The sequence below is a fragment of the Apus apus genome, chromosome 6 (assembly GCF_020740795.1).
Source record: "Apus apus isolate bApuApu2 chromosome 6, bApuApu2.pri.cur, whole genome shotgun sequence".
NCBI lineage: Eukaryota > Metazoa > Chordata > Aves > Apodiformes > Apodidae > Apus > Apus apus.
This window is the reverse complement of record NC_067287.1, coordinates 32,332,290-32,357,520: the sequence shown is the minus strand read 5'-3', so window position 1 is coordinate 32,357,520 and position 25,231 is coordinate 32,332,290. Positions and strand designations below refer to the sequence as shown.

Here is a 25,231-nt window from a genome sequence, read left to right as displayed (position 1 = left end):
CTCCAGTTCTGCAGGCCTGGGTTGGTTGGTGGTCCCCAGCCTTGGCTTCCCTCTGCTCCCAGGGAAATGGAAGCTCCCTGCAGGCTGTTCTTTGTCCCTCATTAGCTCTCCCCCTAGCCTGCTCCCCTTCCTTTTTGCATTAGCTCTGCTACTTTTACTTCTGTAGTTGCAAAGCATCCACTGCATATGTCAACAAAGATCACTTCCAATCTACCTCATTATTCCTAGCTGGTATTTTGTATTTGCTTGCTTTTAAGTGTACTAGTTTACTGATTTTTTGTTGTTGTTGTTTTAGTGGGGTTTTTTTAACCCAAAGAGTTCCTTGTTTCTAAGTAGGTTTTCAGAAGCATTAGCAGCTGCTTTCAAAACTATAAGCTGCAAATTCACCACTTCCTTTTGTGCTTTCAATTTTCAGCCACAAACAAAAAAACCTACAGATTGCAGCAAACCTGTCAAGACCTCGTGTGCTGTATTATCACTGTTCATTAATTATTTTTTTAAAAAAATAACCATTTTTGCTATGTAAACTCTCAAACACTTAACTGAGATAAACATAACAGTGATCTGTTAGCTTTATTTGTAGTATTATGCAAGTAAGCTTCTGTGGTGGTAAAATCAAGCTGTCTGGTCCAAACAGTAGTTTTGGGAGGCTATCCTGGAACCACTCCACCTCCAGTTCATAAGGTTGGGAACCTGGTGGAAAATACGTTTTGGATTCTATCAGCATTGACTATCTCACAAAATACATCTATTCAGGGATTTCTTCCTGCTCCATGTCATAAAGTTTGGAAGCAGAGACTTTAAAGCAAGAATGACTGAACTGTTGATTCTAAGGAATGATCACCACTAAAAACTGGGATAACAGAGATTATATGTAACATGGAAGGAAAAAGCTTGTGCTTCCTGTTTCTCCAATTGCAGTCTTTCATCTGTGTTGAAATCAGTGAACCAGATGTATATAGATACATATATTACTTTACCAAGAAGATAAACTACTTAATGATACAGATAAATTACCAAATGGTAATTAATTTACCATTACTTTACTTTTACTTGTAGTTAATATCCCAGGAAAATTAGACCAGAAATGCTATGTAACAAAATGTAAATACTAGGTAATCTTCCAATGTTTTTTGCTAAGTTGAGGGGGATTTTAACCTTCCAAAAATGAAGTATTTGTGAAAAAATAATAGACATACCTTGTTAATTTTTTACATCTTGCCCTCGACTTTAATAAATATTTTTTAAAACAGCCAACTTGTCTGTTTGCAACTGTCCTTTAAATCCCTACTACTTGCTTGTGTTTAAATAGAAGCAATTTTAAGCATATGCAGTATGAACTGAAAAACTCTTATTGTCATCTAAAATGGAGAGGTGCATAATACTTGAAAACATTTATTCCAGTAAATACCACTGCAATGACTAATAATGTAAAAGCATGTTATACTGACAAACAAAAGGCAAGGTCAAACAACTGTTTTTTCACATCAAACCTCAGAACTTGCATCTTAACAGCTCACTTAGATGGTGATTAACTTTACTGAGCTCTTAATACAAAAAGGAGACAATTAAAAGGCACTAGCCCTAGACCTAAAAATTCTAACTTTGTGTAAGTAAAAATAGGGTTCTAACACCAGCAGTAGAGAATTAGGTATTCTGAAATTCAACTGTACTAGCACAGCTAACACACTGAGAACTTCTTAGAAATCTGTTCTCTCCTGCTCACTTTCTCTTAACTTTTCAGTCATAGGAGGTGTGTTGGTTGTTGGTTAAGATTTAGTGTAAATTATAAACCTTACATTAATTATACATTGTTAAATTATAACATGGTACTATAAATATATAAGCCTTATTATAAATTAAAACTGTAAACAATGGAGACACTTTCATTTTTATAAATTTATTTTTATTAAGCAATGCAATCTTATTTAAATACCTAGAATTCTTAGACATTTGTGGAACAGTAACTGGAATAATTTTGGTGATATCATACAGCATTTTTTTGTCTGACATGATTTTCCAGAACTTGTAAGCCCTGTACTGTCAGTAAGTGTAACAGCACTGAAAGAGTTGCTAGTGAACCATTTATAGTGGCATTTACTTTACTACGTTGCTTTTTAAGGTGCCAACCACTGTATCTTCTTTTTTAGTTTTGGCACCCTGATGGAATCTTCTTCAACTCTTTTTGAAATATCAATTCCAAGGGGAGCTCTAGAAAATAAAAATGATGCCTTTTTAAAAAATAAGTAACTGCTGTATCACAGATACGCAGATTCACAAACCCTTCTTTACACTGAGCAGGGGAGTCAGTATTTTTCTATCTGAAGTTGTACCTAGAAACATCTTCCCATTGAGGAAACGTTTGCATAGTTGTGATTCCAAAGTCATCTTTTGGGGATGTTGTTTTACTTAGATTAGTTGACAATTCATTTTACTTCTCACTGATGAATGCAAGACACACTAGAGATTCACAGGTATCTCTTTATGCAATAATATTGAAGAATGTATAGTCTAGTTAGCATTTTATTCACTGAGATATATCAAGCAAGTTATTTTTGAAGGAGAGTTATTTTTCTCATTTTTCATGTGGAAAAGTCTGTTTTCCTGGAAGTGGAAAGGGGAAAAACCTGAAAAATATTCCAAGTTGAAGACCAGCACATACTTGTGAAATACTACAACTTACTTTGGCCTTGAGCCTAGGATGTACTTAAATCCAAAGAACATGTCTTACCTAACAAGTCATTAAAAATATCAGTATTTATCAGTAAAAACAAACAAACAATCAGATGTTTTATGTCAAATACTTTTTTTTAAAATTGATTGCTCGCTATGGATAGAGACTTGGAGCATTTTGATTTATGTCTCCAGTGACTGAGAAGCTAGGGGGAGCATACTACACCTTACCTTGCTCCAGTTTTCCCATACCTAAATGGTAACAGGAAAATACATAGAACTGTTATGATGTATGGTGATTGAAGTTACTGACCCAAAACAAACACCAGACACCATATTTGTGTTTCACAACTACATTGAAAAGGAAGTGCTAATAACTTTTAAAGCTTCTGTGTCCTGCAAAAACACTCAGCTTCTGCTACTCTTCTGCTACTCTTGCCAGTCTGCACCTCCTTCCACTGTCACTGACAGTGGTGAGTAAGTGAAGAAATGGACTGTGAATGGGATGAGTCACTCACTTTGCTTGATAGCGGATGCCGCCAGTGTCACGTAAAACACCAACTCCTGCACATAACCTCTCAATGCCATTCCTAAGCAAGAAAGCAATCATGTAAAATCCCATGTCATAACCACCTGAATACAAGTATGTGCTTCAGTGACCATAAGCAAAAGTACTTTACTCTGATGTCAACTTTTGAAAACACTGTAGAAACACAGGGAAAGAGAAACAAGTCTTACCATGCGATCATCACACCATTATCAGTACACAGTCTTGGAGGAGGACACAGAAAAGCAAAATCATTTGCATCTGCCAAAGTCTGTAGACCTCTTCGGATATACTGATTGCTTGCAACCCCTCCCGATACAACCTGACAGCAGTTTCAAAAGAAAAAAAGGTGAAAGTACTGATGAGCCTCACTGAAGTTAACATCCTATTTACAAAGGTTATCAGATGAAGTTCTGAAGACAGCAGTAAATAATGCATTCAAAGATTAAAACATATATTTGAAGATGAAAACATATCAGAAAAGACCATGGTAAGTGAGCTTATTTTGTTAGAAGAGATTCCTGAAGGGAAGCATGTTCTAACTACAACAACTGACAAATACTGGGGAGCACTAGGTCAAATTATGTGGCCTAAATTGTTGTAGAAAGTCAGATCAGATGGTAAGAAAATCTTAAAACCAAACTATGAGAGACTTTATTGTAAACAGTAATAAGACTGTTAAAATGCCAGGATTAATGTAATAATGTAATACATGTTGACATCTTCCTCACCTGTTAAGGAAGCAAGTACAAGTCACCTGCATTTTGAAATTATGTTATACAATCAAATGTAAAAAGGAAAAAAATAACATGTACCCACCAAAGTTGCACTTTTGGATGGCAATATGCTATTTTTTATGCAGAACAGCATGGCTCGGTATGTCCTCTGGATGATGTGCACAGCCACTGCATGCTGCACAGCAGCAGCAATGTCCTGAGCACAGGACAGGATCTCCCCTTCTTCAATACCTACAAAAACGTATCATCACACAGGCCTTCCTCACGGTGTCAAAAACACAGTTTCTACCTGACTTTGTTTAAAAATACCTTCTTCTCGCTCTTTTTGCACGATGGCTTTGTTGACAAGGTTCTGCAGGCCAGAAAACGAGAACTGGCAGTTGCGATGCTGCTGCATGGGAAGCGGGAAGGCGTGCTGCTGCCAGCTGCCCCCCCGCGCCAGGTGCTCGATGGCCTTCCCCCCAGCCATGCTCTGGCACTCCGGGTGCTTCCTCAGAGAGAGTCGTCTTGCTACCTAAGGGGGGGGATAAACCACAGACTTGGAATGGAGAGTGAAATTCACACCTCCTGTAACTGCATCGCCTTCTTGCAGCCCATGGAGTGTAATTAGACACCACCAAATCCAATCCAACGTGCAGTTACAAAGAGGGCACATTAAGAACAAGATATATGCTGGCTGGATTTTTTTTCTCTCTTTTTGTTTTTTTTCTGGAGTAAGTAGAATGGAGTTCTGGAACAGTCTGGGCAAACAGATTTTGCAGGATTGGTTAATCACCCAGTTTTTCTGCTATACACACACAGACTGCCATACTGCATTACCAGATAAACAGGAGCAAAGCTGGTTTTAATGTTCAACAAAATCCCCTTCCTGACTCCACTCACTTCCCCACTGTGCTATTTAACACGTGCAAATACTGTTTAAAAATTCTGCTTGTGTTTAAGAACAAAGCTCTTAAGTGATGAATTTCACAGAAAGTACTCATTGACCCAGAAAACTTAAAAGATTCTCAAAGCCGAATGAGGCATTTCAAACTATAAAAAAAAAAAAAAAAGGTAAGAAATGTTTTAGTATGTATTGTTTTAAACCTGACAGCATCCTTTAAAATATCAATGTCAATCTTCTCAAATTGATGGGTGTCAATGAAACACCAGTTTTGGTTATGTTGTCCATTTGCTAAAAATACAATTATATTACATATGTTACAACAGATGTTATGCACAGGTTTTTAACAGCCTCGTGTCTTAAATGTATTTAAAAATATTTTAAAAAGTGAAGTAGAGCTCAGATTGTGCTGTTCTCAGGCTGATAATACTACCATTATTGTACTGTAACTGCAATAAAAATTAAAAAATTAAAAGATTAACTTATGTAAGAAAATATTACCTTATCCAGCATGTCACCTGGTGCTATGTCTATGGACTGTCCAAGCAGAAGGAAATCTGAAACTCCCTGAGCTACTGCCAAGATGCAGTGGCCTCCAGACAGCAGAAGAACTAAGAAGGGAAATTCCAGGTGCTGTGTCAGCCTGATGGTCAGTGCATGAGCCTCCATGTGGTGGATGGGAATGAAGGGCTTCTGGTACCTGTTCACCAAGTTCAAGCTGTACCGCAGCCCCACCTCCAGGCTCAGGGCAAGACCTGGTTTAACTGTAGTTGCAATAGCTGCAAGTTGATGCACAGAAACTCCACTGACACTAAGAGCCTCTTCTACGACTTGCTCGATGTTTTCTCTGTGCAGTTGCTGTGCCACCACAGGAATTATTCCACCCGATCTAGTAAAAACAAATAATTACGATATATTTTTATTTCCTAACAGACAGAAAGGCATACAAATAGATTTTGAACACCTCTTAACCTCACCATATCCTCAGCACATTCTTAAATGCTGTGTAAAGGGCATCTGTGCACTGAAGAGAGCTTAATTATCACTGTGAAGTCAGAAAAGCATTTATCAGGCCTTTATTTGGTACACATACTTCTTAAATGCATCTGAACACTGTTCCAAAACAATGTCTGTAACTTAATATTCAGAGTGCTTGGCCAACAATGCCTGTAATTTTCCCCTAAAAAAATTGAGACATCTGGTGGTTTCACCAGTAAAAATTATTTCATCTTTAATCCAACCTAGGTAAGTAATCTGTCTCTTTTTTCAAAGAAAATACTGGAGAAAACGCATTTTTTAAAGAAAGTAGTTAAATGTACAGCATTTCTTTCTTTGCCCTCAGTAGTATCTCCAGCAGGATGCAGTGTCACCCGAGAGACAGGCCTTTACACCCCCCACTCTTAACGCGTTTTCTGGAGAGAAGACTTTTATACAGATCCTACAACAATGTAATTATGACTAAGGCGAAAGCCCTGAGAAAAGGATATTCTTACTGTAAGTGGATTTCCTTCTGACAGTGCAGTGCTTCTCCCAGAACACGGCCGGCGTCGTCCACCACAGCAGCCCCCGTGTCATCACAGCTCGTCTCTATTCCCAGAACCAGTTTCCCAAGGTGCTGTTTTCCGGAGTGAGCAGGGCTGCTCCTCAGCCACGCAGTCTGGCTGTGCTTAACCGATTTCAAAAGGCTTCTGGCAATGCTGTTCATGGCTAAAAATCTACCGGGTAGTTGCACCTACAAAAGAACTGTACGGTTTATTATTACTGGAGGGTTTTTAAGCACGTGCTCTGGTTAGATTTTCTGAAGGGGGGGGCATTACGCTTCAAGTTATGAATGACCACATGTCCTTAAAAGAGGAAATGGCCTCAAGTTGTGCCAGGGGAGGGTTAGGTTGGCTATTAGGAAACAGTTCTTCACTGCAGGTTGTCAGGCACGGGAACAGGCTGCCCAGGGCAGCGGGAGTCACGCCCCGGAGGGGCCCAGGGGGGGAGATGCTGAGGGACACGGTCCGGCGGGGGATCTGGCAGCGCTGGGTTAACGGTTGGACTCGATGATCTTAGCGGTCTTTTCCAACCAAAAGGATTCCATGGTTCTACGATATTTAACACCACAAGAAAAAAACCAAGAACTCCAGAGTTGGGAGCTCACGTCTTTGTTTTACCTTACGCTTCAGGGCAGCTCCTCAGCCCCGCTCGCTGGGTGCAGCGCTCCCCGCTCCTACAGGAGCGGCACAAACTCCCGGTCAAGCCGTGCCCGGCGGCAGGACCGCAGCCCGGCACGGCCCGGCTCCCAGCCGCCAGCCGCCTCGCCTCCGGCAGCGCCGCCGCCCCGGGCTCGCCTCCAGCCCCAGCGGGCCCGCGGAACCGCCTCACGCCGCCCCGGGCAGCGCGGAACGGCCGCAGCTGCGCCCGAACCCCCCGCCCCGGCCCGCCCGGCACAGGCCTTGCCCCCGCGCACTCGCGCTGTGTCCCCGTACCGCGCTGTATCGCGATGTATCGCCATCTCACGCCCCCTCCCTCCCCTTTTCCCAGCAGCACCTTTCCGCCCGGCAGAGCCCGCGGCCCGGCTCGGGCCCAGCGCCCGCCCTCCCGCCGGCAGGGCCGCCGCGCTCCCGCGCCCACCGCTGGGTCGCGGGTTCGAGGCCGCGGGCCAGGCGAGCGGCCCCGCAGCAGCAGCAGCCGCAGCGCGCAGGCGGAGCGGGGCCGCCCGGTTGCCGCAGCCCGGCAGCCATGGAGAGCGCTGTCCCGCCTGCCGGCAAGGCCCGGAAGAACAGGCAGAGTCATCTTAACACCGCTAGGCAGGAGCTTTGTACAAGCGCCCGAGATACCCCCTGTCCCGTTACCGGGGGTCCCGGCCCCACCCACCGCCGCTCCGCGTCCCTGGATTTGGGCCGTGTCTGAAAATCCTCGTCCCTTGTACAGAAAACAGTGATTTTTTCACATCGCTTTGTGACGGTCGTTATGTAGACGTTAACAATTTATCACTGCCTGTGCAAATAACACACTTATTTCCATTTGCTAAAAAAAAAATAAAATTCATGACTCATTACGGTTTTGGTTTTTTTAAACGGCATCTTTATCAATAAAATAAAGAGGCAGAAAATTCTCTCAGCACAAGAGAAAACACACCACTGTGAGCATCTACCTTTCTTTTTTTTCCCCAGCTCACTGGCTGTCACTGCAACTGAAATGTAAATCAAGTCTGAAATGGGAGTCTTCTGTTACATCTGAGCCAGTTTTGCCTGTCAGACATATGGTAGACTTCAAAATTCATCCTTTTTCCAAGATACAGTAGTAAGTGCTCAGAGCTCTAGATGTACCTCCGTCACCCTAGTTCCAGTGTTGATTATATACAAGATTACTCAGTACCCCTACAACACAGCATTCCTCCACATTTCTAAGACATGCAAATTACCTGTACTTTTTTTTCTACAAAAGCATTCAGTTAGTCCATGTGATTTGCCTATTCACCTACTTGTAGTTCAGATTCTGTTCTAACTTAGGACCTACAGAGTTCCTCTTACATACTCTTGACACTGCTGCTCTGCAATGGAGCTGCTTCTACAACAGCAGGATCCCTCCCCACCCCACAACTGCAGGCCTCTCAGCTACTGAAAAATAACCCACCAGTCAAGTATCAGAGAAAATAGTCAAAAAATCTAAATCCTACAAGAAATATCAATTTTTCAGGCTGTCCAATTAACACATAGAAAAGTCAGTATCCTGGTAAGGAAAAGGAAATCATCACAACAGTGGCAAGTTGTAAAAGCGTAAACGGAGCCATCAAGTTGATGTAGAAATCCCCTGAGCTGACAGTTAAGGACTTTCTTTAGTCATTGTGACAAATAAAATCACGAGAACAGATAAGGCATGAATTACACTATCAGTTTATGCTAGCTGTCACAGTATTTACTGTGAGACAAACTTTTACAATGCAATGACAAGCACCACCACCTACAATCCATACAGCAGAAACTAGCTAGTAAATCTAAGAATGTGGCCTCACCAGTCCTTGGCATTGAGGATCCTGGATTTATATGTAAAGTTACCATTTCCATTACGGTTGACTGGGTATTTGTGAGACATTACTCTCCATTTCTGAAACACTACTCTCCATTTCAGCTGTTCCTTGCACTTTCCTAGCAAGTCACCAGCATCAGCCAGGCACACATAGAGTCTTACTGAGAATTATGCTTTAGATCTGGGCCTGCCCAGTTCTTCATGGAAATCTTTCTTCTAGGGGTTTCTGATTCACATTTAAGTATTTGAAGGCATCGTCTTATAAACTCAACTTGCATCCCAGACAATGCTGCAGGCAGTAGAAATTGTATCTCAGATGTAGAAGCATCTCTCATTGAATACGGTAAGATACACAGCTCAGCAGACTACTCGTTTCCTTCACCTGGGGAGCACCAGTAGCCATGTCAGGGGTGGTCAGTGCCAAACCTTCTGCTCAGTATTTATTGATGCCAAAGATTCGAACGCCATGCAACTGTGGCAGCTTCGGGATAAGCACGGTCAGGAGAGAGGCTGTGTTGAGGATAAAGTGTGTTGGATCATACTTCGTGTAGAAACTCGCCAGGAAGTACCTGCAGGAGAAAAGGGAACAAGCTTAGCTGATGACACCCTTATTTAAAATAAAACAAACAAAGCATAGTTGAAAAAAGTGCTTTAGTAACCAGTCACATTTTACCGATTAAGAAACTAGTCCTGTATTAAATACCTCACCTGAGATTCTGGAATATCCACAGCAAAATTATGGACTAAGTTTCTTCTCCTCATATTTCTCACGGTGCTAAAAAGCAACTCTTGGGTAGTTTTTCCCCCAGCATTTCTCCCTGCCCCTCAAGTTGGAGTCTCAAACCTCTGCAGCTACAAGCCTGATTTATGGTAACAGGTTCTAAATGCTGTAAGATGAGTTACCTAAATACTTGCAGTTCTGTTACCCTAACAAGCTCAGTGACACAGCATTTGGAATTTTTCAGTGCAAAAATTATTTCTATTGAGCACAACTGTGATTGGCGTGATTCTAAAATGTTTCCTGTCTGACAGACATTCCCAGCACACATTTCTTTTAAGCTAGTCCACAACCTGTTCAAATGGAAGAACAAGGAAACGTGCCTCAGAAAATCCAATTCACTACCAACTTCTTTACACTTTGAGCCAATAATTTAATCTCATTCTTTGCAAAAACTAGGCACAGAAATGAGGCTATCAGATGGTTGAGTTTTTGCTTTTTTCCCAGCAAAACAAAGATGTTTATTCAGCTGCTTGTTCATTATTAGTGCATGAAGAGAACCACATGCAAGTGTTATGAATACAAAATTCCCACTGAAAAGTGGAAAGCTATCTTGGAAGAAATGAAGATAAATTTTTTTAGCAGCTTTTTTTTTTTCAGTTTTTCTCCTTTGTGAACCAACTTTGTAATATGATGCAGCATCTTCCCTTCCCCTCCTGTCCATACAAGTGGACAACTTCCTTATGGGAAAAGCAGAAATACTTTTTAGAGTTGGGTATTAAATAGGTATCTGATTTCCTTTAGTTACACAACCATACTTTTGTCAACAGAGACAAGCAGTGTAGAATTTTGAATCTATTTACACAACTAGTGTAAACAAGACAATCTGTAAAAAGCAAAACCAACACGCAAAATCAGTCACAACAGCCACACTTCTTATAACTCACAAGTTGCAAAATGGTTAATAAATTGTGTCATGTGCCTGCAATAATGGCAATTAGTTTACATTTTCAGTATTTATGATTTCATAATATTGTAAAGAACTTCAAGACTTAACAGCAAGTTTTCCTCACAATGTTCCTAATCTTTGAAACCTGCCCAGTTAGTAACTGTTTACAAACTTCCACTTCAGCATGTGAATTACAGTGTTGAAAGCTGCAGAAAGGAAGAAAGACTGTTGAATATATGGCCTGTAAATATGTACTTCCTACTTCTGTGATGTAGAACAAACAAACAAGAGAAAGAAAATGCTTTTAGAATGTAAATTGCAACCCACTTTGTTGCAGCTTTTGAAATCACAGCTCTATGATTCAACTAATCCGTAATACAGTTTTTCAACTCACAGAATTATAGGAGAGATTGTGAAGAATTTTCTTGAAGATGTAAATTGTACTCCATAATCCAGTTGTTCCCAGTGTGTTAGTAGCCTAGCTTTCCCCTGATCAGGTGTTTCAAATGGAGTTCCCTTTACTGCATGCAAAAACACATACATTCCCTGGAGAAAACAAGAAGTGGCATATAGTTAAAACAGTGGCATTTTTAGCTGTATTTTTGTAAGTGCTACATTGTTCAATGTGTTGTGGAAAAAAAAAAACACAACAAAAAACCAGAGAGTAAGTGAATTCTCACCCAGAAGAGCTGCTAGCCTGTAATGACAAATTATAGAAGAGGAAGGAAGAGACAAGATGTGTTTTGCCTGAGGTTGTATAGTCAATGGCACAGTCAGGATTGAAGTCGAATACGTGGCATCCTATCCACTGCCTCATCTTCTACATTAGATGACAAAAACTGCATCAAATCAAAATAATTTTAACAGATCTATCTACTACTGGCAATATTTCAAGAACTTCTGAAAGCTTTCTCAGCCCCCCTAGTAACCACAAATGCTTAGAAGCTGACTACCAGCAACCTATTGAATACCCTTTGTCCATCTCCTTACTGCTTTTCCTTGTCCACACTGGACTCTTCTTCGCTGCTGTTTCTATTTGATGGGAGCATGACACGTCTGGTCTGCTCTGAAAGAGCAACTTAGGCCCAAAGAACCATCAGACAGGGGAGTCATCCTCTTCCAGTTTTAACAAATGTTTGTTTTCTACCAAAGACAGCACACCAACTCCAAGCAGGAGTGCCTACCAGAAAGCATCAAATACTTCCATTTTCTTTCTTTCCAAAGCGTTAATTTCTTAGGCATCTAGGGAATTTGTTAGAGAAAGATTTATATAGAAAAAATACATTTCTTCTGCATTCTTATGTAGGAGGTGAAAGTTGAGCAAGTCACTTCCCATCTTTTTCCACTTTTTTTTTTGAACAGCCCCTTCACTGAAGGCCTATTAACCTAAGCGAACTAATTTGTTTAATTAATTCTTCAATTCATGATGTTTGCAGTATCTCGGTTTTAATAACTTAATCAAAAAGGCACCTCTAGGACAGATCCAAATGCTTACTACACTTTTTATTTCACACTGGTTCTTGCAGAAAGGACCACCAAAAATGCTTTCAAAGTCAGTTAAGAGTTTTTCAGTTTTTGAAAACCAGAGTATTTTTGTTTGTTAACAACTCAATTATTTGTTTCCAAAAAAATACCATTCAAATGCTGAAATAGCCAAAAGTGCAGTTTATACTCATCTTCTAGTGTTCCTCAAGAAAGCTCCTTGCCAGTGCATGTTCTCATCCCTGTTACCATTATAAGCTACTTACAATGAATTTGGTAAGGCATTTAGGAAATATTTAGTAATACCCGTCTCTGCCAACATCTTCCAAAGTCAGGCATGCCTGGTGCTGCCAGAGATAACACACAAAATGCTCCAATGATGCTTACAATCTCACTACTCATTTTAAACCTAGCTACAAAAATTAAAAGATTTTTAAAAACTGTTTTACAGGCTTCTAGAGGATACTTTCCAACATCACCCTGTAAAGTGAATTATCCTTTTCCTATATAAGGAAGAAGCTATCTTTCTGTCAACACTTCTCTGCTGTTTATCCTAGAAAGCTGAGTTAGCGGACCTCAAGTGTGATGTAAATTGCTGCCTCTTTTCTCTAAGCTTGGCAGGACCCACATTACCTTAAATTATTACAGCAAAATTATCCTCCCCATCTTGGGGAGAGGAGGCAAAAAAGATTAGGGTCTTCAGCTTCCAAATCCTTTTGCATACAAAAGTCATCATACAAATGACAATCCACTAGATAACAAAAGGTTTCAGGGCCTGGGTCAAGGCTTTTCCCAATGCTTTCAAGTAAGATCTTTCTTATGTCATGTACAGTGACAAAGTTTTATACTGACACCATTAAGTCCTTCCGAACTAAAATCAATCTAGCTTGATCAGAAATCAAAGCAAGAAGAAAAAGAACACAAATATTTCTGTCCAAGCAAACAGGTGAAGTGGTGAAATTAAACATTCTGGGATACTAACAGATTTCAGTAGAAACATTCGTAGGTAACATCCAAGTATTACAAATGTAATATATTTTATGGATTCAGCACAGCTCTGTAATAATATACAAAACACTGTAAAAGTAGGTTGGCATAATGATTTTATGTTTGCAAGATTCTAGCTAAATCAAATGCCTTTTAAAATCACAAAATATGCAAACAGTATTTCCTGTGTTTTGCGCTTAAAAGTGATGAGGTATCACTCCTCCTTCCCAAACCAGCACACTCATTTAATAGTGGATAAGGCACACAGAGGTGGTGCTTTGGCTGGCTGGATTTCATGAGCCTTGTATACAGCCTGGCTATTTTTCTCATCTCCTGCTACGACAAACAAGTACGTAGGAACAGCTTTTCAAATTTTTGTTACAAGAAAGGGTACTTACCAGGTTGTGAATCACATTTGTTAAAGTCCAGGCAACAGGGACACTGAAGAAAGGAATGCTGAGCAAGACAATGTGCAGCATGCCAACTCCAAGCGCGTATGTCAGCCACATTCCACGACTGTTCATCACCCTCGTGTTTGGATTTACCTCGCTGTGGGCAACTCCTACGTTCATTTTTACCCTATAAAACAGAACTGTTTGAAGACTGAGGCTACTCTTCTAGAGAAGTACTTAACATACACCATTTTTGAACTTGGGAAAAGGCCGTTTTAAAAGAGCAGACAGTGTGTAAGTGAAGACGTACCTCAAGATCTTCCAAGTATGATTTATAGAGAAGTCAATACAAAGAAGCTGTTGGGATCTGTTCTTTTAAAAAAAGCCCTAACAAATAAAAACCCACAAGCCTGCTACAGAAAAGACATTAAAAAAAAAACCAACAAAAACCCAAACAACCACCAAACAAAACAAACCATCAATAAGCTGAAGTTGCAAACCTGTAAGAAACCAAGCTTTGTATCTTTTGTGCCCTTCCTCCATCCACCAACATTATCCACAGTTCCTTTCCACTTCCCATATCTGACAGATTTCCTCGTGTTTCTAATCCATGCTGCATTTACCAATTGCCCTGACAAATACTGCTAGAAAGAATCAATAAGGACTAATTTCTGCACGCTTTTCTTGCAGCAGAGTGCAGATTTCAGATTTTCCTCCTCTCCCCATCTTTTAGTTTTCAGACAGGCAGTTCAAATCTGGCTGAAATGAGCCAATGGGTTCAAAAGTTTTCTAAAAGACATACACAGAGATACATGGAACAATTTCATAACTGATTTCTTCAGGAGACTGACACAACTTACTGGAGGTGACACTCTCATACTGTTGCACTAAAAGCTGTAATAATTTAAAAAACCTCGTTGCATGCGTCATACTCACCTGATCTGTAAGACACTTACATTCATTTATGGGACTGGGATGGAGACTTCTTAACTTCCTCCTAAATCAGCATTCAAAAGCATCGTTTGACCAGCCCAAACAGCTTGCTTTTAGTAGGAAGCTTGTTCCTTACACATACTTAGTGCTGTAGAGCACTAATACCCAAGTAGTTTGGGCTACTAACAGCGGGATGTAGAATAAAAATAGATGCGATAGAACCTGAAAACCGGGGCAATGCCGATTTTCACCCCTACTTGTTGCACAGCATTGCAGAAGGCACACGTGCGGGGAACGCAGCACCCGCGCCGGGGGGAGCGAGCCTGTCACCCCTCCCCGGGACGCAGCACCGCAAGCGAACGCGCACACAGACAAACCTCGGGGTGTAACTTTCCGTCTCTCCCCACCTTTCCCTCACGGTTCCTGCTCTCAGCCCGGCGCCCGGTGCCTCTCACGGCAGCGGCGGGACGCCGTGCCCGCACACCCGCCGCAGCCCGCCCTGCCAGGAGCCGGGGCCTCCCCGCGGAGCCGCTCTTCTCCTCGGCCACGCACCGGGAAGACCCCTCGGGCAGACCCCTCCCGCCATCCCGGCCCGCCGGGCCCCACGGCAGCAGCCACGGGCCGCTGCGGGGCCTGCTGGTAAGAGCGGCGGCCCCGGCGCTCCCCGCCCCCCGCCTCCCGAGCGCGGCCCCACCTTTCCGGAGACCCGCCGGCCCCACTCGAGGCTGCGGCCGCTGAGGAACAGCAGCGGAGCGCGGAGCCCCGGCCGCAGGTAGAGCCCGCCGGCTGCCCCGTGGGCAGGGTTGCCGGGGAGGGGCCGGGCTGGGCCGCCCGCACCGCCCACAGGAGCGGCGGCGGCGGCGGGAGCGCTGCGGACGCGCAGGTAGTGCGGGCCCAGGCCCCCGCGCAGGCTCCCGGGGCGGGCGGTGCGGGGCAGGGCAGGGCAGCTGTCCGCCCGCTGCGGGAAACGCCAGCGCTTCCCCCGGGGCTCGGCTGGGGCGGGGACGCCGCTTTTCTGGGCAGCTGGCGGCACCGCGGCGGGAACCGCTGCCGCCCCGGGCTCCGCGGGCCTAGGCCTGGGCCTAGTGTGGCAGCCCCCGAAGCGGGGCCAGGCCCCACCGGGGAGCGAGGCCTGCGGGCCGGGGGCAGGAGCCGCGCCTCCTCCCGGCGCTGCCTGCCTTCCCCTCCCCTTACCGCGGCAGGGGCTCGGCCCTCCCCGGCCCTGCCTGCCTTCCCCTCCCCTTACCTCGGCCAGGGGCTCGGCGCTCCCCGTGCTTTTCTTCATGAAAAGCAGAACCAGGAGTTGGGGCCGGTTCGTGTGGTGAACGCAAGTGTGACTGTCCGCAGGTTTTGTCTGCAGCTTTTCTCCCTTCCCCCCCGCCCCATAAGCGTAAGAATTCCTTGGGCACGTGTTCTGGTGGACTTCTGAGATAGGTGGCTGTCGGGCGGGGGTTTGGGTGCTGATCTAGGAATCTGTGAGGGTCGAACTGCGAAGTTGAAGGAGCTTTTGTTTGTGGTTTCCCTGATGGCCTGTAGTATTACAGCTGTTCAGAGGGACCCTGTCCCTGGCTTTGCTCAGAGGGGTTGGAAGAATAGCATCAGTGATACTGTTCAAACACAGAAAATACTGCACCTTCCCCCTGAGCACAGACGTGTCTGGTTGACAAGGAGTCAGTAGTAATGTGGCTTGAGCTGAAATACACGTATTTTAACTTAAAGTAATTGGGAGTTGGTTGTATTTCCTTCCATAGGCAACAGGTACCAGAGATTCATCCTACCTTCTCCCAGCAGGTGCCCCTGTGATGTGGCCAGCCTGGCATCCTCTCTCTGTGATCCAGGGAGCAGTGGCAGCCCAGCCTGGGGTGGTTTGAGTCCAGGGAAGGGAAAAGCACATGGGGGCTGCTTCCTCTCCCAAATTGACTGCATTAGGACCTGGTAGAAAATTTGTCTTTGGGATCTGCAAGGGTTTGGTTTTTTTAAGACCCTCCCTTGTCTTAGTCAGTGTCTTTTGATAAAGATATACAGCTCCAGTCTGGCACTTGTCATCGACCACTCATGAAGCACTGACACAGGAGTCCTGTGTAATGCATGAGTGCATGAGGAAACCTGCCTCTCTGAATGCAGGCTGGGTGGAGAATGGATTGACAGCAGCCTTGAAGAGAGGGACTCGAAGGTGTTTGTTGATGAGAAGCTCAGCATGAGCCAGCAATGTGCACTTGCAGCCCAGAAAGCCAGCTGTGTCCTGGGCTACATCAAGCGTGACCATCAGGTCAAGGGCAGTGATTCTCCCTCTCTACTCCACTCTTCAGAGACCCCACCTGCAGTACTGCAGCCAGCTCTGGAGTCCTCAAAAGAAGGACATGGAGCTGTTGAAATGGGTCCAGAAGAAGGCCACAAAGATCATCAGAAGGCTAGAGCACCTCCCTTGTGAACACAGCCTGAGAAGGTTGGGGTTGGAGAAGAGAACGCTCTAGGGAGACCTCAACAGCCTTCCAGTACCTGAAGAGGGCCTACAAGAAAGTTGGGGAGGGACTTTTTTAAGGGCTTGTAGCAATAGAATGAGTGGGAATGGTTTAAAACTGAAAGAGGGGAGATTTAGACAAGGTATTGGGAAGAAATTCTTTCCTGTGAGGGTGCTGAGACACTGGCGCAGGTTGCCCAGGGAAGCTGTGGATGTCCCTTTCCTGGAAGTGTTCAAGGCCAGGTTGGATGGGGTTTGAGCAACCTGGTCTAGTGGAAGGTGTCCCTGCCCACGTCAGGGGGGCTGGACTGGGTGATCTTTAAGGTCACTTCCAACCCAAACCATTCTGTGATCCTATCAATGCATGTACATGAGCAATACTGGTCTGTCTTCAACAACATGCATCTGTCTGTGCTCCTCTTTTCCAGTTTGTTTGTTGGAAAACTGATTTGTCCGATCATTTTGCCACATCTAAAAGGCAAAAACTGCCTTTGGAATGTAAATAAAGGTGTTAAGAGGAAACCTCTCTGTAATTGCTTTCAGAAATTTTAATTCTGCTTCCTGTTCAAAATACTATACTTTCCCCCCCAAGTAACCCTCTTGTTTTCTTAGTCTTTTATGTTTCAAGAGTGGCAGTCTTTAGAAGGGTATCAAGACAGAGGAAGGTCCTGTAATTATCACTGCATGTACTGTGCAGGAGAGTGGTGCTCTGGGGTGTTGGCTGCAGTCCATTGCTGTGTCCTGAATCTGTCAGGAGCAAATCTGGGTTTGCTCCATTCCTCCACATGTGCTCATATCCTTAGGACAGGTTCTGGGCATGTGCTCTGTGTTCTCCAGCAGATAGCTTGGACTGAACTGATGGGGCAACTGGGACTGCCAGCGATTATTTGCCTTTCAACATCAATAACATTATATAACATAACCCAATAAAGACTGCTGCTGCACAGGAAAGAAGCCTTCCTTGTAGGACAGAGAGCAGCCCAAGTCTGAACCATTCTTCAGGTGCAAACCACTGTTTCTCATATGCATGGAAACCTGTAGTTGAGTCCTGTGTCAGGCTACAAGGATCAACAAAGATTTTTCCTGGAGCTTGGCTAATTGTTTCTGCTTGGGTACTTAATCAGAACTGCATGCAAGGTCCACTTACAGTCTCCTCATGGTAAAGTGTCTTCATAATGCAGCAAGAATTTTGTAATTCTTTGTGTTATCAGTGAGGTAAAAAAAATAAAAATTCCACTAGATTATAATATCCATTTCCAAGAGACAGAGAAATAAACTGACCTGTGTGAGGGCTCATGGGAAGTCAGGTAAGTAGAGCAAGGTTGTAATTCAGAAGTGTTTTTGTCTTTCATTATTGCCAGTAGATCACATTACCACTGGATACGACTTTTGACTCAGCACCTTTGCTTCTTCCTCACTTCTTTCCCAAGTCCCAAACAGTTACCTTCAGTTCATATTGATTCCATGAATTTTTAGGTAATGGGAATCATACACACAACACAGCAGTGCTGAGCTCAAAAATTTTAAATGTAGGGGGGGAAAAAAAGATGCAAGGAATTTGTAGGGGAAAAAATACTGAAAGTTTAAAAAGCTCTGTTGGTTTTGTTTGGGTTTTTTTGCATCAATGCTGGAATTAGACTTGATGCTGAGGAGTGATCTGTCTAGTCAGTTGTAATTGCAAGATCACAACCACCTGTACCTGCTGTAAAACAATTACTTAGAAATGTAACTTTGTAACTTGCTTTTTACATTCTTTTTTCTGTTTTCTTTCTATGCAGCTTCTCTGCATCTTACTCCAGTATGAAACAACTGCCAGCAGAAACAGTTCGTCTCCTTTCAAGTTCTCAGGTGATTACATCAGTTGTCAGTGTGGTGAAGGAGCTGATAGAAAATTCCTTGGATGCCGGTGCCACAAATGTTGATATTAAACTGGTAAGTCCTCTTTTTTTTTTGACTCTTGTAAAGAATTGGATGTAAAGTTAAGATGCTAGAAAAGTTGTTTTACTGCAGGTGTATTTTTTAGGCTACTGCAGCTTTGGGAATAGAAGGGTAGTAAGTGTTTATACATCTATATATTTTAACCTCAAATAAAAATGGTCCAAAATCAGTTTCCCTTAGCATTTTTGAAGACTCACTGAAACAGCAAATCATATATGTGCTCTTGAGTGTAATCTTGAGGAAAACCTGTCAGCTTCTTTAATACTTGTTTTCCTACTTAAAAATTATTCTGGCTAATAGCTTGTTTTAAAAGATGTTGGACTTCATTTCACTGCTAGACTGGCATGTTTAATTTTCATTACAAAACATTATCAAGTAGGTGAAAATGGAAGCAATGGAAGAAGCTGTTGATAGCCATGTTAGATGTTTTGGTAACACAAATTGCCACGTGATCCCTCATCAGCATGATGATCTCTGGCTAGTTCTAGCATTTCATGTTTATCAGATTTAAAAAAAAAGTTGGCATAACACTCAAGGATAATTTCTGAAAAAAAGTAAAATACTGGTTAGAGTAGGAAATTTGTGCTTTTTTCCCCCTAATTGGATAAAATGTCTAACTGATCAGCTTCTCTTGCTTCCATGAGTTTTCCTGGCTTTGCAGTACTTTATCTCATACTTAGTAAGAAAGTGTATTGTTAGCATCTATATAAATGGACTTGTCCAGAATTACATCCAGTTTTCTTATACAGTGAATGTATAAGCTATTATTGAATTAAGCATTAGACACGTGCTTTTAATTAGGATGGCAATTAAATTTCTGCTTGTTTGTTTTTCCATGTCACTGTTGGCTTTTTTTTTTAAATGAGTCTCAAGTGCTTTCCATCTGAGTCTGCAGGTGCTTGCAGATGCCAAGGAACATACTTATTTGTTATTTGCCTTACATGAGCTGAAGATACTTTTGTCTTCATGACAGATCTGTGATGGCCTCTTATCTTCTCAGTATTTAGACTGTGTCTTATCTTGCTTCATGAATAACTCCAAAATGAGTAGTGTGTGCACAGCCCTGGGGCAAGGGTATTGCAATCAGATCCTGGGAGCTAATCAATAACTGCAGGAAGTCAACAGAAGATATTGGAACCTTCAAAAATTATTTGAGCAAACCTTGTCTGCTTTTCTGGAGTGCCAGTATAGAGCCATACAGGTAGGCAGACAAGAAAGTCCTCTCATCAGTGTTGGTTTCCCAAATCAATTAAAAATAGTATTTTCAGCCATTTTCAGTGCATGAGTCACCTGCACTACTGTTAAATACTTTGTCAGTTCAGTCCAGATTGCTGTATTTCTAAAACAAGCAAACCAACCAGCCTGGCTTTATGGAGGTTGTCAGTAAGTAGATGAGATTTGCTAATTGTTACTATGTGAGTAAGAGAAAACTTGTGCTTTGCACAGCTGTACATAGTAGGACTGCAAAACAATGGATTCTTCTGAGATTTTTTTTGTGATAAGAATATTTGTATAAAAGAATACTATTGTGTGGCATAAATAAGGTCAACCACTTAAGAGAGTTCAACAACCACATTAACTCTTGAGTTCCAAAGTATAATAGAGAATGGAAACTTTGAAATTTCATTTTACAGCCTGATGGTGTTTGCTTGAGGCTTGTGGCATTTTCATTGTTTTAACTTTTTCCAGCTGGATTAGGAAGGCTGGCTGATTCATTCAGATTTATTACCCAATTTGCCTGAAGAAAGACAGGAATGGGCTTTTTGGAGACAGTCAGGAGTTAACCAGCAGGTGGAGTGGTTCTCAGGTAGAAAGTGTGGTAGTGGTCAGTTGCAGTGGGAAGCTTTGGCTATTGTTTTATTCCTGTTAACTCTCTGGTTGACCAGACTCCAGGAGGTGATGTTATTGAGCACCCTTGTGCTGTATATCTACTAGCTTTTATACAATACAGGGAAAAACATCAGCTTATATTGTAGTTTTCTATAATGTGATGTTATTTAATTAAAATTAAAAGCCAGTTAGTTGATTAGAAATGCAACTGTAGCCTTTCTGCAAGGTGTCGAGTGGTATCTAGTGATTAATTTGAACCTCAGCTTCGTTGTTTTGAAAAATAGGAACATGGTAGAGCTTGCCTTGTTACCAGCAGGGTCAACTGCCTCTGTAGCATGGCTGTGCATTAAGCATGTGTAGAATTATTTTTATTCTTGATGTAATGTCCTGGCTTCAGGTTAAAGTATGCATTGTAATATTTTAAGTAAAACATGTGCAAGTAAAAATGAATAATACTAGAGAAGAAATAGTTATTTATTAATTTTTATTCAAGTAGAAGAAGGTAATCTCACTTTTCCTGAGCAGTTAAGTGGCCTGAAGGTAAAAATTAGAATGGAATATAAGGGTTCATTGTAAAATGCTCCAGCCCTTCGTTAGTGCATACAGCAGCAGGGTAGAAGGTTTTTTTCTATCTCCTTATGTGTTTCTGTGTTCAGGTGAGGTGTATTGCTGCTTCTCAGTAGGAGGTTGACTCAAATATTAGCAAAAGCATTGCTTTTCACCTTAAGATAGCTTTAGCATGATTCATTAATACAGAAAGCCAAGTGTACCCATGTTTCTGTTGTGTTAACTGAATATATATAGTTCTGTGCCTATCTCAGAGGTTTTTGATGTTTCCTAATGTAGATTGTGTGAACACAGATAATATATGTAGATACCTTCCTTTTGTCTTTAATTACGTTATTTTTTTACTTAGAGAAATAACCATGGGAGCACAGTGTATTTTTTTTATAACTGTCTTCAGTATATGCCTAGAAGACACATATGCCTAGAAGGGACAACAAAGTTAGTTCTGTTAAATCAGTCAGCTTTCTGTGAGCAGCCATCATGTGCTCTGAACAGCATCAGTGGTGTCAGCCACTCAATCAAGACACTCTGTCTAAGCAAAGCCAATTTTAAGGTCACCTAGATGTATTACACACTACAGCACATTTTTCTGTATGTCTTGTCAAAGAGCCAGGTGTGGTTCTGTGAAAGAAGTTTAGTTAGTGATCCTGCAGCTCTAAATACTTTCTTCTTCTGGCCTGTGATTATTTTTTTGGGTGTGATTTACATGTGCGGATTATAAGGTAGCATTTCTTTGGTAAATCTGTTTGAGATGTTATATAACCTGCGTTCCATGTTTCATTTAGCTGTACTAATTATCTGGGTTTTCAGAATTTTACCCTGTTTATGCTGGTGTTTATTGAAATAACATTTAAATCAGAATTCAGTAAAATATGTATTGTATAAATGTAAAGGTAAATCACAGAGACTGAAGGTTGCTTCCTTGAAAGGTGTTTAAAAGAGCCTATAAGAACCTTTACTGCTTTCTAGAAAGTGTTGTACCCCTTGACAGGCTTTCTTATTTCTGTCTTCTCCCCACTTATGTCCTGCCACCTTTAGAATTGCAGTTTTTGTACATTAAGAGACAATACAGAGACTGGAAAATCTCTGCAGTAGTGAAATCACATAAAGGGTGACACTGAAAACAACTCTCAGTGAGAGTCCACTGACTTTAGGGGATGTAGGGCTGCATTTAGGGAGATTTGAAAAATACTACACCAAACAAGTAAGAGGGGTGAAAAGTATTTAGCTTTCCAGCTATAGGTCTTTTTCTGTGCTTAGGTTTTTCAAATTTCATCATAGTTTAAAAAAAATATTACTTAATTCCTGTTTCAATCTACTGTATTTGCATTATGTAATATACTCATACCACAGGGTGTGAATTGCATTGTTCATAGTGAAACCAAGAGAAACCATCACTACTGTCCTAACATGTTTTTTTAATTTTTTTTTAACCGAACATTTAGTAGATGCACAGTTTCTCCAAAAAACCAAACTCCCATTTCTATCTGGATTACTAGAGGCTGTCACCCTAGCTGCTTCAGACTTGTATCTTAGTTATTTTGACTGGTTTAGTGTTACTTTGGTTTGTTCTTTTCTAGGAGAATTATGGGTTTAACAAAATAGAAGTAAGAGACAATGGTGATGGCATCAAGGCTGTTGATGTTCCAGTTATGGCAATTAAACACTACACCTCAAAAATAAGCTCTTCTGAGGACCTTGACAGTTTGACAACGTATGGTTTCCGTGGGGAGGCTTTGTCATCAATTTGCTGCATATCAGAGGTGAGCAGTTGGTATAAATGTATCTAGTCTTTTGTGTTGTGATTTATTCTTTTTAAGTCTTTCTGAAAATGTTATTGGAATATCGGTGCAAAGACTTTAAATTGTTCCAGCAGCATGCCAGGGTTAGGTTTCCTGAACAGTTTGGCTTGTGTATGCTATCTTTCCTCCACTTCCCAGAAGTCATGTCAAATGCTTAGGGAACAGTGTGGATCTCTTGGTTTGTGTCCTTCCTTTCTGTCATACTGGTCACAGGAGTGCTTGATTTCTTTTCCTCAGTCAGAATAGGTCCAAGACACATTGCTTAGTGTTTTATTTTGTATCAGGGTATAGAGAGTGATTCCTGAGGACACTGACTTATCCTGTCTAGTGTTATCAGCAAATATAATGTCAAAGAGTATGGCTGAGTTTGCTAATTGAATTAGGGTAAACCAAAATGAGGAATGGCAGATGGTGGCCAGGAGATCCTGTTTCAGGGAACTGATGTCTCACATAGCTACTGTTCTAGTAATGATTTCTACCTTGGTGTTATCTAGGTGATCAGCAATCATGGCATCTTGCTGGGCACCATATTGCTCCTTGACAGGTATATAACTGCAATTGCACAAACTTTGTTGTCCATATGAGTAAACAGGAACCTGCTCCCTGGCCTGCCTGAATCCGATCCATGTGTTTGTGTTATGGGGACTGACAGTGTACTGATATTTAGGATTAACTTGTTGACTGAAACTAAGTAAGTTGGTTCAAAACCGGCTGAAAAGTGGGCAGATCAGGGCAGAGCATCTGCCTGTTCCATTGTGTTCTGCCTTTCTGTATTCATGCTGTGCAAAGGTCAAGTCTTGGATTCTTCTTTCTAAGTCTGCCAAGCATTAGATCCTGCAAGAAGATACTGGTGTCTGTGTCTGATTGGAACCATCAACTGTTGAGGTCAGGAGAGGTGTTACAGCTCTACTCTGTGCTACCTTGGGCTACATTCACATTGCACTAAGCAGGGGTTGGTGCTGTGTTTGGTTGGAGATTTCCAAAGATACTTTCAAACGTGTCGGTGTTTTGACAGATAATGACAGAGCTAAGTTATTTCTCACTTCTGTGAGTTGTCAGAGCAGGGTGCCATCTGTTCTGAGCTTTTAATGAGCTCTGTGGAGCCTTTCGTAAGAGAGGGGAGGTGGTCTGAGTATAGTAAGTACTTTAATAGGTATTACTTTAATCTTTGGATCAGTAATTATGTTAATTAAGCACTCCTGGCATTAATTGCATTCTGCCTACCCAGATTGCCCCCTGAAGTTTCAGCTAAGAGGTACTTTAGTATTGGCCTTTAAGTAGGTCTCTAATACTGTAATTTCCAATTAATCAACTACTGTTGTTTTTTTTTCTCCAGAGGCATGGCTGAACTCTGAATTATTCATATGGGACACTAAAATAAACCAAAATATCCTGAAGCTCTGTATGTGTGATAAACTTTATGCCTTTCAGGTGGTTGAAAAAGAGTGGTTCTGTTTTTCAAAATGTTGATACCTAAACTCAGGGAATTGTAGTTTTATTGAACTTCTGGTGCATTACTGGTCTTGCTAAAGCTGAGCTGTGTATCACCTTAATACCTTACAAAACATGCTACTGCTGATTGCTAGATAAGTTTGGGTGTGCAAAGATAATATACTGTTTGTTTGATAATAGTTATTATATTTGTGGAATTTCACATTAATTTGCCTTCTCTCCCAGGGGATGAAAATTATCGTTTGATTTAGTTGTTTGTGTAACCTTTGTTCAAACAGGCAATATGAGTGTGGTGTGGTAGGCAATCAGCATTGCTGTGCTTGGTGTATTAGTGTGATAGAAGTGCATGGCTTTTTGTTAAACTGAGGGGAAATTATTAGTAATGCAGAATGTTTCTGTAAGAAGCACTTGTAGAAAAGTTTTTCTAAACTAATTAAAGGTACTTGAGGTGACTAAAATAACGCAGTGGTAAGAGTGGCAGCAAAGCTTATCTAAGCTCATGCTGAACTTTGTGAATCCTTGACTAACATTTTTTTTTTTTCTAAATCACATTTTTCAGGTTTTGATCACAACAAAGACACCTGATGATGATTTCAGCATTCAGTATACTTTGGATAGCAATGGGCATATAGCTTCTAAAAAGCCTTCCCCTCTTTGGCAAGGTAGGATATAATTGTTCTTGTGTTGCACTGACAGAAGTATTTTATGTTTCTCTGAGGCTCTATTTGATGTTGAAATACCTGTTCTGTACCTGAAGGCTGAGTTTGAACTCTCTGCAGCTGTAAATATTTCTTGCCTTACGTCTGTCAACTGAGAATGTGTTGTTACCATAAGAAATAATAAGTCTTGGATGTTGCCCTAGA

At 41.8% G+C, this 25,231-nt stretch overlaps 3 protein-coding genes across 17 annotated transcripts in view; 1 reads left to right on the top strand and 2 right to left on the bottom strand.

Annotated features, from left to right (window-relative positions):
- Positions 1–1,884: 1,884 nt before the first annotated feature.
- Positions 1,885–7,299, bottom strand: OSGEPL1 (O-sialoglycoprotein endopeptidase like 1). Of its 2 annotated transcripts, XM_051622963.1 has the most exons (8): positions 7,000–7,298; positions 6,334–6,583; positions 5,342–5,729; positions 4,267–4,471; positions 4,040–4,188; positions 3,412–3,542; positions 3,192–3,263; positions 1,885–2,211 (listed from the first exon to the last, which is right to left on the bottom strand). In XM_051622963.1, the coding sequence occupies exons 2-8, from the start codon at positions 6,543–6,545 to the stop codon at positions 2,118–2,120; spliced, it is 1,251 nt and encodes a 416-aa protein (XP_051478923.1). In that variant the 5' UTR covers positions 6,546–6,583; positions 7,000–7,298; the 3' UTR covers positions 1,885–2,117. The 2 variants fall into 2 exon arrangements, with proteins under 2 accessions (XP_051478923.1, XP_051478924.1); XM_051622964.1 differs by lacking the exon at positions 3,192–3,263 and having other exon boundaries at positions 2,112–2,211; positions 7,000–7,299.
- Positions 7,300–7,889: 590 nt separating this feature from the next.
- On the bottom strand, positions 7,890–15,684 carry ORMDL1 (ORMDL sphingolipid biosynthesis regulator 1). 6 transcript variants are annotated; one of them, XM_051622975.1, is made up of 4 exons: positions 15,565–15,684; positions 13,392–13,572; positions 10,919–11,070; positions 7,890–9,426 (listed from the first exon to the last, which is right to left on the bottom strand). In XM_051622975.1, exons 2-4 carry the CDS (start codon positions 13,563–13,565, stop codon positions 9,291–9,293), a joined length of 462 nt encoding a protein of 153 aa, XP_051478935.1. In that variant the 5' UTR covers positions 13,566–13,572; positions 15,565–15,684; the 3' UTR covers positions 7,890–9,290. The 6 variants fall into 6 exon arrangements, with proteins under 6 accessions (XP_051478935.1, XP_051478937.1, XP_051478934.1 ...); XM_051622977.1 differs by lacking the exon at positions 15,565–15,684 and adding an exon at positions 15,013–15,289; XM_051622974.1 differs by lacking the exon at positions 15,565–15,684 and adding an exon at positions 14,696–14,947.
- PMS1 (PMS1 homolog 1, mismatch repair system component) overlaps positions 15,033–25,231 on the top strand; it is a 47,194-nt gene continuing 36,995 nt past the window's right edge. For 7 of the 9 annotated variants that reach the window (XR_007889842.1, XR_007889841.1, XR_007889840.1 and 4 more), the window contains exons 1-4: positions 15,033–15,090; positions 18,558–18,711; positions 22,695–22,877; positions 24,928–25,030. Coding sequence is in view for 6 of the 9 variants with exons in the window: in XM_051622951.1 (XP_051478911.1) it covers positions 18,580–18,711; positions 22,695–22,877; positions 24,928–25,030 (418 nt within the window). In the remaining 3 variants the exon portion in view is untranslated. Of the gene's footprint in view, positions 15,091–15,138; positions 15,202–18,557; positions 18,712–22,694; positions 22,878–24,308; positions 24,348–24,927; positions 25,031–25,231 lie in introns of those variants that run through there. The other 2 variants (XM_051622949.1, XM_051622952.1) reach the window with 2 other exon arrangements.

What these genes read in the sequence shown, in the direction of transcription:
- OSGEPL1 (XM_051622963.1), bottom strand. Translation starts at nt 6,545, where the DNA reads ATGAACAGCATTGCCAGAAGCCTTTTGAAATCGGTTAAGCACAGCCAG. An exon ending in CATCCAAAAGTGCAACTTTG is followed by an intron (nt 3,543 to 4,039) that starts GTGGGTACATGT and finishes AACTGCTGTCAG; the next exon opens with GTTGTATCGGGAGGGGTTGC. An exon ending in AATGGTGTGATGATCGCATG is followed by an intron (nt 3,264 to 3,411) that starts GTAAGACTTGTT and finishes TTTCTTGCTTAG; the next exon opens with GAATGGCATTGAGAGGTTAT.
- ORMDL1 (XM_051622971.1), bottom strand. An exon ending in CAAATGTGATTCACAACCTG is followed by an intron (nt 11,071 to 13,391) that starts GTAAGTACCCTT and finishes TGTTTTCTCCAG; the next exon opens with GGAATGTATGTGTTTTTGCA. An exon ending in ACAATCTCTCCTATAATTCT is followed by an intron (nt 9,427 to 10,918) that starts GTGAGTTGAAAA and finishes TTTCTCCTGCAG; the next exon opens with GTACTTCCTGGCGAGTTTCT.